This window comes from Hyla sarda, chromosome 8 (assembly GCF_029499605.1).
Source record: "Hyla sarda isolate aHylSar1 chromosome 8, aHylSar1.hap1, whole genome shotgun sequence".
Classification (NCBI taxonomy): domain Eukaryota; kingdom Metazoa; phylum Chordata; class Amphibia; order Anura; family Hylidae; genus Hyla; species Hyla sarda.
In genome coordinates, this window is record NC_079196.1 from 61,361,448 (window position 1) to 61,380,239 (window position 18,792).

At 44.1% G+C, this 18,792-nt stretch overlaps 1 protein-coding gene across 6 annotated transcripts in view; it reads right to left on the reverse strand.

The window, feature by feature from the left end:
• PDE11A (phosphodiesterase 11A) overlaps nt 1–18,792 on the reverse strand; it is an 807,989-nt gene that overhangs the window by 349,941 nt on the left and 439,256 nt on the right. Inside the window, exon 1 of one of the 6 annotated variants that reach the window (XM_056536205.1) lies at nt 2,049–2,089. The exons of the other annotated variants lie outside the window; for them this stretch is intronic. Within the exon in view, the coding sequence (XP_056392180.1) occupies nt 2,049–2,056 (8 nt within the window). The 5' untranslated portion in view covers nt 2,057–2,089. Of the gene's footprint in view, nt 1–2,048; nt 2,090–18,792 lie in introns of those variants that run through there. 6 annotated transcript variants of the gene reach the window in all.

The following is an 18,792-nucleotide window of genomic DNA, read 5'->3' on the forward strand; positions in this document are numbered from 1 at the left end:
GGCTGTGCCTGCTTTTTTAAAACAGTTGCAACAGCCGTAAAAAAGGTAAAATAAAATGAGGGATTGCACAAAAAAAAATGTTTTATTAGGTTTCTATGCCTAAATGGCAGGCATAAAAGGTTAACAAATCACCCCTTATACTGTACATACTTATATATATTTTCCCAGATTTACTCCTACCCGGGCGTAATTATCGCCGTCGCAGGGGGTGCGACCTGGCTCAGCGCAGCAGGGGGCCTATGATACTGCATCAACTCCATCTCTACAATTACAAATCATCACAATGGCGGCTGTTATTTAGTAGCTGCAGTGCTGGAGCTGAGTGAACACACACCATAGAGAGGCATAGAATGGCACTGACTATGACCTGAGGCTGCCTTTACACTGCTCAAGAAGACAGTCCTCACTTCCTGGCCATCCTGTTATTCAGCACTTAGGGCTAAAACGTCTAGAGATTTATCACAGTGGCTCTGGCTTTTTCCTAAATCTGGACTTTCTAGTCTTAGATTAGATTAACTATTAGTTGACTTACTTCTAAATGATAAGCCACACGTTTGGTGCATGCAGTCAAGCCATTCTCCACTTTACATGTCATGTGAGGCATAAAAGCATCCAAAAAGTGTCCAGTGCTTATAAAAAATGTCATGCAAGTCATATAAGCCAATTTTTTTTACCAGAATTCTGTATAATTTGCAATAGTAGATCTGCCCCATTGTATATGAAAGTGATAAAAAAAAAAAAAAGGAACCCAATGTAAAGCTTTGTTTTGGTATAAACAAACCAATGCTAATACTTCAGTTTAGTATGAACTTAAAGGAGTATTCCGGGCAAAACATTTTATCCCCTATGTAAAGGATAGGGGATAAGATGTCTGATTGCGGGGGGCCCGCTGCTGAGACCCCCCGGAATCTCCCTGCAGCACCCGCATTCTATGCGGGTGCTGAATCTCCAGTTTCGGAAACCTCCAGGTTTCCGGGACTGAGGACGTGACGTCACCTCACGCCCCTTTCATTTATATCTATGGGAGGGGGGCGTGACAGCCATCACGCCCCCTCCCATAGACATGAATGGAGGGGGTGTGGCGTGACGTCACATCCCCAGTCCCGGAAACCTGGAGGTTTCTGAAACTGGAGATTCAGCACCCGCATAGAATGTGGGTGCTGCAGGGAGATCGCGGGGGTCTCAGCAGTGGGCCCCTTGCGATCAGACACCTTATCCCCTATCCTTTGGATAGGGTATAAAATATTTTTGCCCGGAATACCCCTTTAAAAATATAGCAAGTAGAAGAACAATCCCTTTAAGGCTATGTTCATATTAGCATTAGGGGCTCTGTTAGTAGCTTCATTCACTGATTCTGTTAAAATGATGGGACTTTGGCTAAAATCCTGCTAAATAACAGCCATCTAACGTAACCCTGACAGACACTATTTAAAGTCAATGGGACCTGTTGGGATCCATTGGTGACTGGTGTTACACACTCTGTCCGATATTACACACTTTTTGCAATAAAACAAAGAAAAGCAATACAAGCAATAAAACAAAGAAAAATATTATGACAAAAAGTATGCAAAAAATGTTGCTAGTTTGCCAAAAAATAAAATGTTAGCAATGACAAACCACCAAGTGTGAAAAAAAATGACTAGAAGGGTTTGTTCAGTGAAAAATGTTTTTTTTTTTTTCTTTTTTTTTTAACAATGGGCATAGACTGCCTAAAATAACACTCTATTGTAGCCTCCAGTATTAGTGCTCAGTCCCTGATGAATTTCCCGATCATACAGCTGCAGACGTAGTGTAGCAGCACCGCTCGGCCAATCACTGGTTGCTGCGACATCCCACCTTAGTCAATGACTGGCTGAGCGCTCTGCTACGTCACGTGAAGGGGAAGTTTGGTGGAGACCGGACACCAACACCAGAGGCTACAGGGGAGATATGATAATTTATTTGTGTTATTAGGCAGTCTGCATATATTGTTAAAAAAAATTAAAATAATAATAATAATTCACCTGACCACCACTTTAATAGACACATTTGACATTTTAGGACCAAACCTGGTCATTTCGAGGTTAAAGCTGTAATCTCTTGGAGATTTATCAAATCAAAGAAAACGTTGCTGAGTTGCCCATAGCAACCAATCAGTTGCTTGTTTCATTTTTGAAAAGGCCTCTGAAAAATGAAAGAAGCGATCTGATTGGTTGCTATGGGCAACTCAGCAACTTTTCCTCTGGACAGGTTTTGATAAATCTCCCCCTTTGGGTTTTATAGTTGTTGACACTGGTCCCAATCTCTGTGTATTCAAATGCTGTATGACATTATTTGAAACCTGGTCTAGTTATGAGGAAAGCAAACGAATATAGATATAAAACAATTAAAGCCAAAATGTGAAATGTAAAGGTTTCAATTACAAATAAATCTACTATATGACCAAAGGTTTACATTTCAGTTAAACATGGAAAGATAAACCATGTGCAGAACTTGATTCAGTCGCCTCAGCTTTTCCATATATAAGGCAACAATGCCATATGTCAGCATTAGAGGTTTGAAGACTGAAGTAGAGTTGTCATCGCTCTTCATCTGCCGTTTCCCTGCCTGTAGTACTATGGTCATTATTTCCCACAATGGGGTACGAGCGGAGACAGAAGACAGCTGACCGGTGAGAATGTATTATTACCACAAGGCAGCAGGAGAAGGGAAGGATCTAGATGACAAAACCTGACATTCCCACCATGTCTGTATCCTTATTATAACAGCGATAGAGATGCTAATGGAAAATAACGGAGATCGGAAATTTACGAACAACTGCAACTTTTACCTTTGCATAAAATTTTAGTAAAAAGTCTATAAACTTACAACTCCACCAGCCAGGCACAATTATAGGACAACTCCACACAAAATCATCAATAGCCATAATTTTAAATCTGTAAATGTGTTCTCTTCTGTTAACTTTATGTCACTCTTCTGTCCAACAATTTATTCAGTTCTTGGTAGAATGTATGACCATTTATACACTCACCATTACTAATGACATCCTATATGCCTTGCGCCTCTAGTGCCCCATAACATGGCAGATGTTTTTTATTTTTTTTTATTTCAAATTACAAAATTACAATAATGCATTTCAAAATTCGCTTTACACAATATAAATAATCCCACCCACACCCCTATCCCCCCACCCACTACCAGCTAGGATGCCTCATCCCATTTCTTCCACTCGTTTTCAACTTTTTGACCTATCTTTTTGCCCTGATAATAAATAGCTTCAAATCTTCTCATTTGTTGAACTTCCCTCTGACACTCAACCCAACATGGGCCCTGGGGAACAAACCATCTCCTAAGAATAATTATTCTAGCTAATCCGAAAGCCTTTATCAGAACACTGTTCTTACACTGCATCCTAAGTCCTATCCCTAGAATGGCCGTTTTAATATCAAAGCTTATCTTAGTACCCAATTTCGTTTCTACCATCTTATATACCCCTGTCCAAAAGGAAAGCAGTTTTGGGCAGCTCCACACCATATGTGACAAATCCGCACCTTCCATATTACATTTCGGACATTTAGAGTCAAGTCTTTTTCCTATCTTATACAGGAACCCCGGCGTATATGGGATCCTGTGTATCAACTTTATCATAGAGGTTTTATGGTTCATATTGAGAGATGATTGGGAAATATTTATAAATACTTCCCTCCATTCTTCCCCATTGATCTGACCTACTACATGCTTCCATTTATCCCTACTCTTTGGAGGAAATTTTTCAACGGAAAATCTAACTAGGCCCTTATATAAGTTACCTAATACCTTTGTCGAGGAGGACCGAAGCCCAAACTTATAGTCAATTAACTCATGTCTATTTATTGCCCATCTAGGGTTGTTCTTCTCCTTCTCAAAAGCGCTTTTGATTTGTAAGTATGAAAAGCAATCGCTCTGACTAATACTAAATTCCCCATTAAATGTTTTCCACTCTTTTAACGTGCTTTCTATCACAAAATCTTTAATTTAATTCCTTTAGTTTCACCATTTCTGGAAAATTTCCATTAACCCACATTAGTGTGTAGTGCATACTACCCTTAATCCCTAATAAACGTCTCGTGAATCTCCATACTTTATTAAACATATTACAAGTGGGGATTTTTACCCTGTGCATACATCTTCCCCCTTCAATTAATTCCAAAGTGCTATCCCCCCTAATACCTAATTTAGAAAAAAAAACTTTTAAAACATCATCTTCCTTTATCATGTATTCAATTTGTGCCGCTTTATAATACAGTTGCATATTTGATATACCCAAACCACCACTGCTCAAAGGAGGACTCAGAAATGTGTGTTTCATCCGTGTTTGTTTCCCATCCCATAAAAAATCATTAATCTCACTCTGTATTTTATTAAAATGGTGTTTAATTAATTAATTAATACATTTATAAATTTATTTTTACCTACATTTTTGTCATATTTTGTAGGAAGTTATAAGAAAATTGAGGAAAGTTGTAAACTTAGGACATTTGCTGATATGTGTATGCCTATTGGCTGTGTTTGTGTGAGGGGCGGGAGTATCTCCACCCCCCACATGTCCAGGCGGGGCCTCAAGTAGTCGTGGGTAGGGGCAGGGGTATATAACGCCCCTGCTCCTACAGGAGGGGTGTATGTGACATTTTGCGGAAGGAGGGGTAGGGACCGGCGTTTGTATTCTCCCGCCAGTTTCTAGTTTCCGGCAGGTGCACACTCATCTGGAGCCACGCTGTCCGGGGCATGCATGCCACTAGCTGCCCGGCGTGATGTCTGGTCGCACGCCGCCCACTGTGCTTAGGATCCCAGTGTCTTTAAGGTACAGGGGGGAGGTATGGCGGGCAAAAGCGCCTGTCAGCTGGGATGGTGGCATTCCCCATCAAGCGTGATGACCGGTGCAGGAAGTTTCTTAAAGCTGCCTCCGACCTGCTAGGCCCCGTGCCGGGTCACGTATGCAACAGCGGGAAGCCGTGTAAGGGGGTAGGCTATGTCCCTTTAGCCGAACGGTTTCCTTGTGGCTTTGGGCTGGCCGTGATGAGAGATTCGGTACCCTGCTGCCGTCTTCTAACCTGGCATCTCCAATGGTTTTAGTGAGTATGAAGTTCACTTTCTCTAGTAATAGAAAGGCTTCCATACAGGTATACACTGCATAGCATTTTCTCCGTACATAAAGTTGTTACAGTCCATTCATTTATATGCATTTTTCCGTGCATAAATTGATATTATGCGTACATAGAAATTGCATTCAGTCACTACGTTTATATTGTGCATTTTCGTTGCATTGGTACTGGGATTTTTCCATTGCATTGAAGTTGTGCATAGAAACCTTTTCATGCAATCATAATATTTACCGTGCATTTAATCTTAACGTTTGTAATGGGCATCCATACCAAGCATAATTCATGTCGCTCATACTGTGCTTCATTTAGAATCCATACCGGTTATTTATACTGTGTATTTAAAATACTTCACACCCGCTCTTAGCATTGTTTACTGCACGCAAGTAGGATTGTATACTGCACGTACGCTCTTAGCATCGTATACTGTATGCATGCTCTTAGCATTGTACACTGCATGCACGTTCACAGCAAGTATACGGCACGCACACTCATAGCTTTTAGGCTCATAACAATCTCACTACACACACGCTCACAACACTTTCACTGCACGCACGCTCCACACGTACACTCATAACGTTCATACTGCAAGTCAAGTACGTTCACAGCTTATCTTGCACGTACACTCACAGTATTTATACTGCACATACGCTCATAGGCATACTGTTCACAGGTCATGGCACGTCATACTTTCATACGCTCATGGTGTTTATATGGTCAATTTGCTCATTATATTCGTTTGTTCATGGCCTCCATACTATTCATACGCTCTTGGCTTTTATATTGGTTATACTTGCATACCTTTTATACTGTTCACACAGGTAGGGCATCTTCACTGTTCGTACCTTCATAACTTGCTTATCGTATGTACGCTCATGGCCTTTATTTCTCATAGACGCATGGCGCACTAATCGTACGTTCATAGTATATCTACGATTTTATGCTTATAGCATTTATATGGTACATACGCTCACACTATTTATCTGGCCATACGCCTATAGCATTCACACTTGCAATCTCAATTATTACGTTTCACCACATGGTATTTGTACTCCCATATGCTCACAGTGTGTTATACTGTCGACAAACTCATGCCATTCATGCTGTTCATGTCCTTGGCATTTACTTTTCTTACATTCATTCCATATGTTGTTATTAGGGATGAGCGAACTTTTCAAAAATTCGATTCGGCCGATTTGTCGAATTTTCCCGAAAAGTTTGTTTTGATCCAAATTTGTTCGCGGGGAATCGATATTAAAAAAGGCTATTTCTAGCCTACATACAGCCTCTATAGGGGTATAGAACACTTTGCTGTGTCCTAAAACCCATATGGAGTGTGCTGGGGTAGTGAAATAATACTGTTATTCAGAATAGCATGCAGATTACCGGCATCGCTCTTAGAATCACTGCCGCACAGCAGCAGAATGACAGAGCCTGGTGGTGGCATCAGTGTCAGGAGACCATATAGTGGCTGAATGACATAGCGTGGAGGTGTTGGCAGCATGAGGACACCATATAGTGGCTGAATGGCACAGCGTGGAGGTGTTGGCAGCATGAGGACACCATATAGTGGCTGAATGGCACAGCGTGGAGGTGTTGGCAGCATGAGGACACCATATAGTGGCTGAATGGCACAGCGTTGAGGTGTTGGCAGCATGAGGACACCATATAGTGGCTGAATGGTACAGCGTGGAGGTGTTGGCAGCATGAGGACACCATATAGTGGCTGAATGGCACAGCGTGGAGGTGTTGGCAGCATGAGGACACCATATAGTGGATGAATGGCACAGCGTGGAGGTGTTGGCAGCTTGAGGACACCATATAGTGACTGAATGGCACAGCGTGGAGGTGTTGGCAGCATGATGACACCATATAGTGGCTGAATGGCACAGCGTGGAGGTGTTGGCAGCATGAGGACACCATATAGTGTCTGAATGGCACAGCCTGGAGGTGTTGGCAGCATGAGGACACCATATAGTGGCTGAATGACACAGCGTGGACATGTTGGCAGCAAGAGGAGACCATTTAGTGGCTGAATGGCACAGCGTGGAGTTGGCTGATGCACTAGTACACCACACACCAGGGCTTCACAATCCCCCCCCCAAAAAACAACACAATATATGAAATTTTGGACAAAGATTTCTCATAGGTAGCACCCGCTATCCAAAAATTAGAAATTTCCAGACCCAGGCCCCACCTCTGTGGCATCAGGAACCCATATATTGCCTGAAGGGCACAGCCTGGAGTGGGCTGATGCACCAGTACACACCCGGGCTTCACAATCCCCTCCAAAAAACAACAAAATTTTAGAAATTTTTTAAAGAAATACCTTTGTGTAAGAACAAGCGCATATCCAACAGTTCACAAGACTCTATAATGCAGGACGGTGGACCACCTAAAGACATTCTTCTCAAAAATAATAAACCTCACAATGTTTTAAGTTTTTTTACAAAAACTAATTCAATATGTGTGTAAGCGCATCTGTCTCCAAAAGATCAGATCACCAAAGGACTTTTTTTGCCCAAAATGATGAAGCAGAGTTAATCCCTGTTCGTATTTTTTTTTTTTTAAATCACATGCAACAAGCGTTCCATTGTGTAACGATTAGCATTCTGGAAAATTCTATTTTATTACCGATAAAATTATCAGTAAATAAAAAAAAAAAACACTACCCAAGAGTGTTTAATTACCCCATATTACCCCATACATTACACCAGGAGCTGTCAGGAGTAGGCCTCAGCAGTACCCAAGAGGCTTTAATAACCCCCTACCTTTGCACGATCAATTGCGAGATCGAGCAATACAAGGTGTGTTATGCCCTCAGATTTCCGGGCCGCAGGCGTGCTCCACTGAACGGATTAGCGTGTCTCTATCTTTCATCGACCGGTGCTGGTAACCAGCTAACTCCCGGAAAGGTAAGCTGCCGCGAAGCAGGTGGTCTCCCCCGGGCACGTTTGGCTCCAGAATTTTCACTACTGCCACACCACGCTGACTGCCAACCGTGCTACCGCCTTGCTGACTCAAGGGCAACCTGCAACTCTCTTCTCCCGATGATGAACCCCCCCTTCTCCTGAGATCGAGCAATAACAGGTGTGTTATGCCCTCAGATGTCCGGGGCCGCAGGCGCGCTCCACTGAACGGATTAGGGTGTGTCCATCTTTTTTGGTAGCACCCACAATCCAAAAATTTTAAATTCCCAGAGCCAGGCCCCACCTCTGCGGCATCAGGAACCTATAGATTGCCTGAAAGACACAGCCTGGAGTTGGCTGATGCACGAGTACACACCCGGGCTTCACAATCCACCCCAAAAAAACGCAAAATGTTATTGAAATTGTCTGACAAAATACCTGTTTTTTAAAAACAAGCGCATATACAGCAGTTCAGAAGACTCTATAATGCAGGACGGTGGACCACCAAAAGACATTCTTCTCAAAAATAATAAACCACACAATGTTTGAAATTTGGTTAAAAAAATTATCACATGTGTGTAAGCGCATCTGTCTCCAAAAGATCAGATCACAAAAGGATTCTAATCGCCAAAAATGATTAAGCAGAGTTAATCCCTCTCCATCTATATATATATTTTTTTTTCATTAAAAAATCACACGCAACAAGCGTTCCGTTGTGTAACGGTTAGCATTCTGCAAAATTAAATTTTATTACTGATAAAATTATTGGTAAATTTAACAATAACACTACCCAAGAGTGTTTAATTACCTCATACATTGCAACAGGAGCAGTCAGGAGTAGGCCTCAGCAGTACCCAAGAGGCTTTAATAACCCCTTACCTTGCCCGATTGATTGCGAGATCGAGCAATAACAGGTGTGTTATGGCCTCGGATGTCCTGGGCCGTACTAGCGATCCACTGAACGGATAAACGTGTCTCTATCTTTCAAGGACAGGTGCGTGTTGCACGCTGAAACCAGTTCGTGATAGGGATCTGGGATTGCAATTATTTAACCTTAAAACGAGGAATTACCAGTAAGTGAGGGTCATAAGCTGGCGTTGATTAAGTCCCTGCCCTTTGTACACACCGCCCGTCGCTATAAGCGATTGGATTAGTTAGTGAGTTGGTTAGTGAGGTCCTCGGATCGGCCCTGGCGGGGTAGGAGAAGGCCCTGGCAGAGCGCCGGAAATGTAACGATCATTGTTGAAATTTGCATTAAGCATATATTTAGCTACTGCTAAACTTCAAAAAATTATAGGCCCAAGGCCTGAGGCACCAGGGAGGCAAGTAGTTTGTGAAAGACACAGAATGAGTCTGGAGCAGTCATTCGCAGTATCCAAGAGGGTTTCATAACCCCTTACATTTAAAGATCAATGTTGACATTTGCATTAAGCATGTATTTAGCTACTGCTAAACTTCAAAAAATTATAGGCCCAAGGCCAGAAGCATCAATTTCCCCATATTAGGAGCATAGTTGTCCCCCAGATTAGGCAGCATATATGTCACCCAGATTAGGCAGCATAGATGTCACCCAGATTAGGAGCATAGTTGTCCCCCAGATTAGGCAGCATAGATGTCCCCCAGATTAGGAGCACAGTTGTCCCCCAGAGTAGGCAGCATAGATGTCCCCCGGATTAGGCAGCATAGATATCCCCCAGATTAGGAGCATACTTGTCCCCCAGAGTAGGCAGCATAGATGTCCCCCAGATTAGGAGCATACTTGTTCCCCAGATTAGGCAGCATAGATGTCATCCAGATTAGGAGCATAGTTGTCCCCCAGATTAGGCAGCATAGATGTCCCCCAGATTAGGAGCATAGTTGTCCCCCAGAGTAGGCAGCATAGATGTCCCCCGGATTAGGCAGCATAGATGTCCCCCAGATTAGGAGCATACTTGTCCCCCAGAGTAGGCAGCATAGATGTCCCCCAGATTAGGAGTATACTTGTTCCCCAGATTAGGCAGCATAGATGTCATCCAGATTAGGCAGCATAGATGTCCCCCAGATTAGGCAGCATAGATGTCACCCAGATTAGGCAGCATAGATGTCCCCCAGATTAGGAGCATACTTGTCCCCCAGATTAGGCAGCAGAGATGTCCCTCAATCAGCGCGGGCCGGTCAGAGCCAATCAAAGGGCCTTATGTGGCAAGTGGGCCGTACAATGCCCAGGTCTGCCCCAGGGGGTTTCATAACCAACCACAATAGAGAAAATTTTGTTGTAGGAGCATGGTCAATCTACTCAGACCCATCTGTCATTGGTGGCTGGAAATCCTGGCTGATCCATCCCTGATTAATCTTGACAAACGTCAGTCTCTCCACATTTTTAGTGGACAGACGAGTTCGCCTTGGGGTGACTATGGCCCCGGCCGCACTAAACACCCGCTCTGATTTCACACTACTGGCCGAGCAGGACAGCTTTACCAGGGCAAACTCTGCTAGCTGTGGCCATAAATCGAGATTGGCTGCCCAGAAGTCCAGCGGATCTTCGACAGTTGTTGGCAGGGTCATGTCGAGGTAAGCCACCACCTGCTGGTTCAGGTCCTGCTCCATGTCCACCTGCTGCTGATGAGTAGCTTCACTATGCGGCTGAAGGAAGCTACTCATCAGCGACTGTAGACTCAGGCTGCTGCTGATTGAGTCGGTACTGCTCCTGCCACCCCTCTCCTGCCCAGCAGCCGTGGTAGTGGAAGGTGAGCGCAAAGGGCCCCCCGAGTCAGACCTGCGAGTGGATGGACCATGTGGCCGATAGGCATCGGCCAACCGACTACGTAGAAGCTCCCTGAAGTAGGTCAGTTTGTCCTCCCTCTCAGTGGGTGTAAAAAAGGCCCCCATTCTGGGCCGGTAGCGGGGGGCTAATAAGGTGGAGATCCAGAAGTCATCGCGCTGATGAATTTTGACAATTCGGGGGTCAATACGCAAGCAACTCAGCATGCATCGTGCCATTTGTGACAGTGACTCGCTTGGACTACCTGCCTCCTTCTCCACTGCATACTGCCATGGTGTGTCTGGGTCCTCTGTCTTGCCTCCCTTGTAATAACCCTCCAGCTCCTCTGGCTGCTCCTCCTCTCTTGTCCAATGACCAGAAAAACCAGCCATCTCATCCACCGTAAACTGTGCTCCGCTCTGCCCCTCATCATCCTTCTCCAGTTCATCCCCCACAGGACTCATGTAGCCTTCTGATGTAGGTGCAACGTCTCCATTGCCGTGACTAGCCATGTTTTCAATCATTTTTTGGAGTAAATATAGGAGTGGAATTACGTCGTTCATGGCGTAATTCGAGCGACTAAAAAAAATGTGGCTTCCTCAAAGGGCCTCAGCAAACGGCAGGTGTCACGTATGAGCTGCCACTTGTTCACATTGAAGTTACACAGGGGAGTACTCCTATCTGCTTGGATCATCAAAAAATCCGTGATGGCTTTTCTTTGTACGTATAGTCTGTCCAACATATGGAGGGTGGAATTCCAACGTGTGGCAACGTCACAAATGAGACTATGTTGTGGGATACCGTTCTGACGCTGCAGCTCAAGCAAAGTGTGCTTAGCGGTGTACGAGTGGCTGAAGTGCATGCACAGTTTCCTTGCCATTGTCAGGACGTCTTGCAAATGGGGTGAAGACTTGATGAACTTCTTGACAACCAGATTCAACATGTGTGCCATGCAGGGCGAATGGTTTACACTTCCTTGTCGCAGCACGGCCACAATGTTCTTCCCATTGTCGGTCACCATGGTTCCCATTTCCAGATTTCGTGGAGTAAGCCATACTCGGATTTCTTCCCTAATGAACTTCAGCAGTTCCTCCCCTGTGTGACTCCGTTCCCAAGGCAAACCATATGAAGGACGGCTTGACACCGCTGTGCCCTACACACGTGGTACAATGAAGGGCCACCGAGATTTGGACATGCAGTGGAGGCCGAGGACACGGGGGAGGAGGAGGCGCACACTGTAAAAGGACCAACTGCCTGGAAGCGAGAGCGTGGAGGAGGAAGCGGTGTGACCTGTCCAAGTTGCTGTTGTGGCTGTGCAGGAACAACATTTACCCAGTGGGCCGTAAAAGACATGTATTGTCCCTGCCCGTAGTTACAGCTCCACACGTCGGCGCTGCCGTGCACTTTTGAACACACCGACAGGCTCAAGGACTGGCCCACCTTCTCTTGTACAAACTTATGCAGGGCTGGTACTGCCTTCTTCGCAAAGAAATTACAGCTTGGGACTCTCCACCTCGGCACAAGCCATCAATTCCCTAAAAGCTGCAGAGTCCACCAGTTGGAAAGGGAGGGACTGCTACACCAGCAACTTGGACAGGAGCACATTCAACTTCTGCGCCGTTGGATGAGTGGGCGCATATTGTTGTCTCTTGGACATGGCTTCGCCGATCGATTGTTGGCGGAATGGCTGACTACGAGCGGAAGAAGCAGGAGCGCAAGAAGGAGGGTTTGACACAATGCTCCCTTCGGCTGAGGTGGTGGAGCCTTGGCTGGATGACGGAGGGAGCGGATGGCCACTGGGTGATGCGGCAGGCTGGACCACCACATCGGAGCTACGGTTATCCCAGGCCACTTTATGGTGGCGAATCATGTGTTGATGCAGGCCCGTGGTGCCGAGATTGGGACCCTGGCCACGCTTCACTTTCATCCAACAGATTTTGCATGTGACTACGCTAACGTCCTCCGGATTCTTTATGAAGAACAACCACACCGCAGAGTAGCTGATTTTCCCACCCGCAGTCCGCACTATTTCACTGCTATTGGCACGTTTGGCTCCTGAATTTCCACTACTGCCACCACCACGCTGATTGCCAACCGTGCCTACCGCCTTGCTGCCTCATAGACAAAGAGCAAATCTCTTCTCCTGATGATGATGAAGCCCCGGCTTCTGCACCCGGCTCCCAATTGCGATCGGCTTCATCATCATCATCATCAAAAGATGTGTGCACGTCACTGATGTCCTCCTCGTGTTCCACAACAGTGTCTGCCTCAGGACCATGAACAATTGAAACACCGCCTCCCACGTCACTCTCCGCATCACTACTTGCCCGCCTTGCGGAGCAAGCGACGCATGTCTCCTCACATTCTTAGTAAATTCACAAATACCCCCTAGAGGGTCTACGGGCACTTATATACCAAACAACAACCTTGGGGATGTATGTCCCCTCAGAGAAACCCTGAATAGAGACCCTCTACGGTCTAAAACTTAGCTTTTAATAATTACAAATTAATATTAAAGGTGCTCAAAAATTTCCACTAGGTGGCAATATGTGTTTAAAATTACAGTCCCTATTAGTAAAGTTTTTTTAATGCATTCCATGCAGGATGGTCTTAATCACGGAGTTCAGTTTGCAGCGCTCTGCTCTGACACCGTCTATAGACATAGTGTCACTGCGCACCGTGATCCATCCATTTTATACAATGGGACTGAGCTAAAATCTCCTCCTCTGGCTCAACGTTTCGCTAGTTGGACCTAGCTTTTTCAAGAGTATGAGGTACCACGTCACTCTCCGCATCACTACTTGGCCGCCTTGCGGAGCAAGGGACGCATGTCTCCTCACATTCTTGGCTGCCCATTAGCTGCTGACTGTCCTCTATTACATCATCCTCACTAAATAGTGGAGTTGAACCCAAAGCATGAGATACTTCTTTGGGAGAGGGAACAGCATAGGACAAAGGCAATGGGATTACGGGGACTGCTCCCGGGCCATGCCAACTGAGGGTTGTCTCTGAGGAACTCGCCGACTCCTGACTGGGGTTGTCAGATGTCGCTTGTGATGATGGGGATGAGTGTGCAAACCAATTGACGAGAAGAGATGGGTCGACGACACGACCGCTGGGTGTTAACGGGAGCTCAGGCTTATTGCTGTGACTCCTGCTGCCACTCGCCCCAAGTCTGCTGCCAACTCTGCCTGACGTATGTAGGCCTCTGCTACTTCTCTGTGCACATCCTGGCACTTCCCTGCCTGATATGCTTAGTGCGTTTATGAGGGTATATAACAGCAGCAGGCGATTACTTACGGCTGTCCTTTCAAAGTATATAGGCCCTAGACAGAATAACAGTTACTAAATAGTACACTCCTTTGTTGTATGTATGCCCTTTTTAATGATGAGCGCACTGGTATGCGTATTTCTACGCAGAAAAAACACTTTTTTTTTTTAAATACACCAGCAGGTGTATACTAATGTGTGGAATAGCCTGAATTTAGCACAGAGACAGAATAACGTAGTAAATAGTACACTACTTGGTTCTAGGTATGCCCTTTGCAATGATGAGCGCACTGTTAAGCGTATTTATACGCAGAAAAAAACTCTTTTTTTTGTTGCATACACCAGCCGGTGTATACTAATGTGTGGAATAGCACTGAATTTAGCACCGAGACAGAAATACAGGTACTAAATAGTACACTACTTGGTCGTATGTATGCCCTTTGCAATGATGAGCGCACTGTTAAGCGTATTTGTACGCAGGAAAAACTTTTTTTTTCTTTAATACACTGGCAGGTGTATAACGTGTGGTATAACACTTAATTTAGTACAGAGACAGAAAAAAAGGTAGTATATTGTACGCTATTTGCTTGTATGTAGGCCCTTTGCAATGATAAGGCCACTGTTAAGCGTATTTGTACGCAGGAAAAACTTTTTTTTTCTTTCATACACCGGCAGGTGTATAACGTGTGGTATAACACTGAATTTAGCACAGAGACAGAAAAAAAGGTGGTATATAGTACGCTATTTGCTTGTATGTAGGCCCTTTGGAATGATAAGGCCACTGTTAAGCGTATTTGTACGCTTGAAAAACTTTTTTTTTTCTTTCATACACCGGCAGGTGTATAACGTGTGGTATAACACTTAATTTAGCACAGAGACAGAAAAAAAGGTAGTATATGGTACGCTATTTGCTTGTATATAGGCCCTTTGCAATGATAAGGCCACTGAAAAAGCGTATTTGTATGCAGCAAAAACTTTTTTTTCTTTAATACACTGGCAGGTGTATAAAGTGTGGTATAACACTGAATTTAGCACAGAGACAGAGGAACAGGTGAAAAATGGTAAAAAGGCACTAAAGTCCACACTAATATGACTTATTTCTGAACAGCAGCAGGACCCAACAGTGCTCATACGCTCTTGTTCACATGTTCATAGTATTTATGCGGCACATGCATCCTTGGCGGTTTTGGTGCTGCGCATGCGCTCCTGGCTTTGTGTTTACTTGCCCATGGCATTGGTGCTGCAGGGGCGCTTGTGGCTTCCTGGGTTTGTGCGCCTATGGCGTCTGTGCTGTTCGGATGCTCATACACGCTCATAGTAGTACTATGCACAGTGATCGGCATCTATGCTCTGTATAGATTCATATAATTTACAATGTACATATGCTCATGGAATATGGCTCATACGCTCATAGTCACACCATGCACACGCTACAGCATTTACACTGTACATACGGTCATAGCTTATATGGTACTTTCACGCTTCTCTGTACACACGTCCATAGAGTTACACGGTACATACGCTCATAGCATTTATGCTGTGTTATAGGTTTATAGTATTCATGTTACATAACTGCAAAGCTTTCTCTCCGGGCATACATCCTTTAGATTCATAATACCATACTGTAAGTTTCGATAGCAATTTACATTGTTTTATGTAGTAGGTGCACCATGGTCGTCACCAAGTCAGTATGACGTTCACATATTAGCACTCTACGTTGACATCTGATAGTCAGCCTCTACCTTTTAATCATTTTAATTTTATAAGCTATTGTCGCAGACACGTCTCCAGCAAATAACATCATGACACATAAGCGGTTCCCCAACATACCTGCTACATTTGGAGGGGGGCTTGCGATGCGCAGCTGTTACTGACAATTTTCAGAGCAACAACACCATGACAAATAGGCAATTGTATACCCCTTTTCACCTGCCTTGCCGGCAGGGGGATACACTGCATAGTTGTTGTTACTGACACATTTCTTCTGAGCAGCACATCACGATACATAGGTGGGGGTACACCCGTTCACTGCCACGTCTGCAGAGGGATGCACTGCATAGTTGTTGTTACGGACACAACTTCAAACAGACAGATGGTTGTTTACCCATTATGCCTGCCATGTCCGCAAGGGGTGGCACCACGCAGTTAATTGCTACTGACACGTCTTCAAAGCAATAACTGTACGACACATAGGTGGTTGTTTTATGCCTGCCACATCTGCAGGGGTAGGTACCACGCAATTAATTGCTTCTGACACGTCTTCAGAGCAATAACTATACGACAAACAGGTGGTTGGTTACCCTTTATGCCTGCCACGTCTGCAGTAGGAGGCACCATGCAGGTTATTGCTACTGACACGTCTTCAGAGCAATAACATTACGACACATAGGTGGTTGTTTACCCGTTATGCCTGCCACGTCTGCAGGGGGAGGCACCACGTAGGATATAGTTACTGACACGTCTTCAGAGCAATAACATTAAGACATACAGGTGGCTGTTTACCCTTTATGCCTGCCACGTCTGCAGGAGGAGGCACCATGCAGTTTATTGTTAATGACACATCTTCAGAGCAATAACATCTCGATTCATAGGCTGTTGTACACCCAATATACCTGCCACGTCTGCAGGGGGATGCACCACGTAATTGGTGCTACTGACACGACTTCAGAGCAACAACATCACGCTTCACAGGCTGTTGTATACCCGTTCTACCTGCCACATCTGCAGGGGAAGGAACTGCGCAATTGTTATTACTGACACGCCTTCCAAGCAACTACATCACGACACGTAGGCGGTTGTATACGCTTCATACCTGCCATGCCTGCAGGAGGATACACTGCGAAGTTATTGTCATGGATACGTTTTCACAGAAATAATTTCAGGGCACACAGGTGGTTGCAAAGAACGGAAGTATAATAAATAAATAAAATAAAGAGCCTCAGGTCCATAGCCACAATGGCTGCGTAGGATCAGACACGTCCAAAGGCCTGATGGTACAAGGGATCTGTTTAGTCTACAGGCACGATGGTTCGCGTACAGAACTCTCGCGTCTATGGGTATGTTAGTTGCGCGGGGACCGGTTATGTCTACAGGCATGATGGCGATGAAAGAATCGGTAAATTGCAGCGGGACGTAACTCCTAAGATCACAGAGTGGGTATCTTGTCAGTTGAAGGTATGGTTTAGTCAGGCAAGTTGCTTATTCGAGGGTAGTTTGATTACAGGAGATATGGTGCCACAAGGTTATCGTCACCAGGTCTGTCAGGTAGTGTGTTGTGTGTCACTTTCTAACAGTTTATTTTTGCCGCCTAACAGCAGGGAACGGACAGTTTCATGCGATGCCTGACAGGTATCTATGGGTTTCCCTCTTCCCCCTATAATTAACATCTTTTTTTTCACTTGCTGTTTCCCCTCCTACATGGATGTACATAATATTTTTAAATGTCTTTTGTGTTTAAGTATATTTTTATGGGATTAGTCATTTTTGCTTATGTGTTTTAAAGAAATATTTTTATGGCACTATAGAAATAGTTTGTCAACAATTTGTTGGATCTACTATATAGGTGATTTGGGACCTTCGATCCCAATATCTGAAGGGTTAAAGAAGTGGACCAATCTAAAAAAAACATACACCATTTCCCCAGGGGATAGGTGTGGCAGATCGCGGGGGGGTCCCACCTCCAAGTGATGGACGGCACACTCCCTCATGCATCTTTTTTGGAAAGCTGGAGATACAGAAATGCTGATTTTTACTGGATAATTCCTTTAATGTATCACATATTTTGAAAACATTTTGGCTTAGTCATAGCACCGGATAAATAATCTTTTAAGTGTTCAAATGTTCAGCATGTGGTGATACCAATTATGTTATTTTTTTGTAGTCTTAATGTTTGTGATTTGAATATTTATTACGGGTCTTTTTAAAATATTTAAAAAAAAACTCTTTATTCAAACACTTGTAGAGTTAGCTGCAATACCTATGTATTGCAGTGTACTTTCATTTTCACTTCCATTTCACTTCTCAGTGCTAAAAGAAGAGCAAAAGGACACACTTTGTCTGATAAATTCTGATACATAGGATATGATACATATCCTATAGATATGTTTAATGAATGTGCCTGGAGTTTTCTCTGGTAATAGTCCTTTTAATACAGTGTAAAAAGAACCTAAGTACAATAGTTCTGAGGGGGGGGGGGAAGGGTTCTATTGCTGTTCAGATCTGGCACACAAAAGCCCAGGATGCTGTTCCAAATGTATAAAAACCACAATTGAACATTTTCACCTATGACTTGTTCCGCGGTTTATCTGTGCACAAGATTTATAACTGACCCCAGAGATATGAGAAAAGCTTTTATTATTTTACACAACCCACAAAGTAAAAGAACCAAAGATTTTTTTTTCATTTAGTTCCCACTGTATTTAACTCATTGTGGCCCACAGAAGTATTCCACAAGATAGGGGATATGTGTGAGATTAGAAAGTGTTGATTTGCTGTCCCCCTCTCTCCCATAATCTTCCATTTTATACTTCTGGGTGCCCTGATTCCAACACTATTTTTATTTAGTTGCTACAATCCCCAGTTTTGACATACAGGGATTTCTCTATTTGCATGACATTCTGTACTTTTCCCTGATTAGTCAAGTAGGTGGGAACTTCAATTAAAATAAAGCAACAATCAGGCTCACTGATTTGAAAAAAAAAAAAAAAACTGTTGAAATCAGAGCATCAGAGGATGCAAATTATTATTATTTTATTCT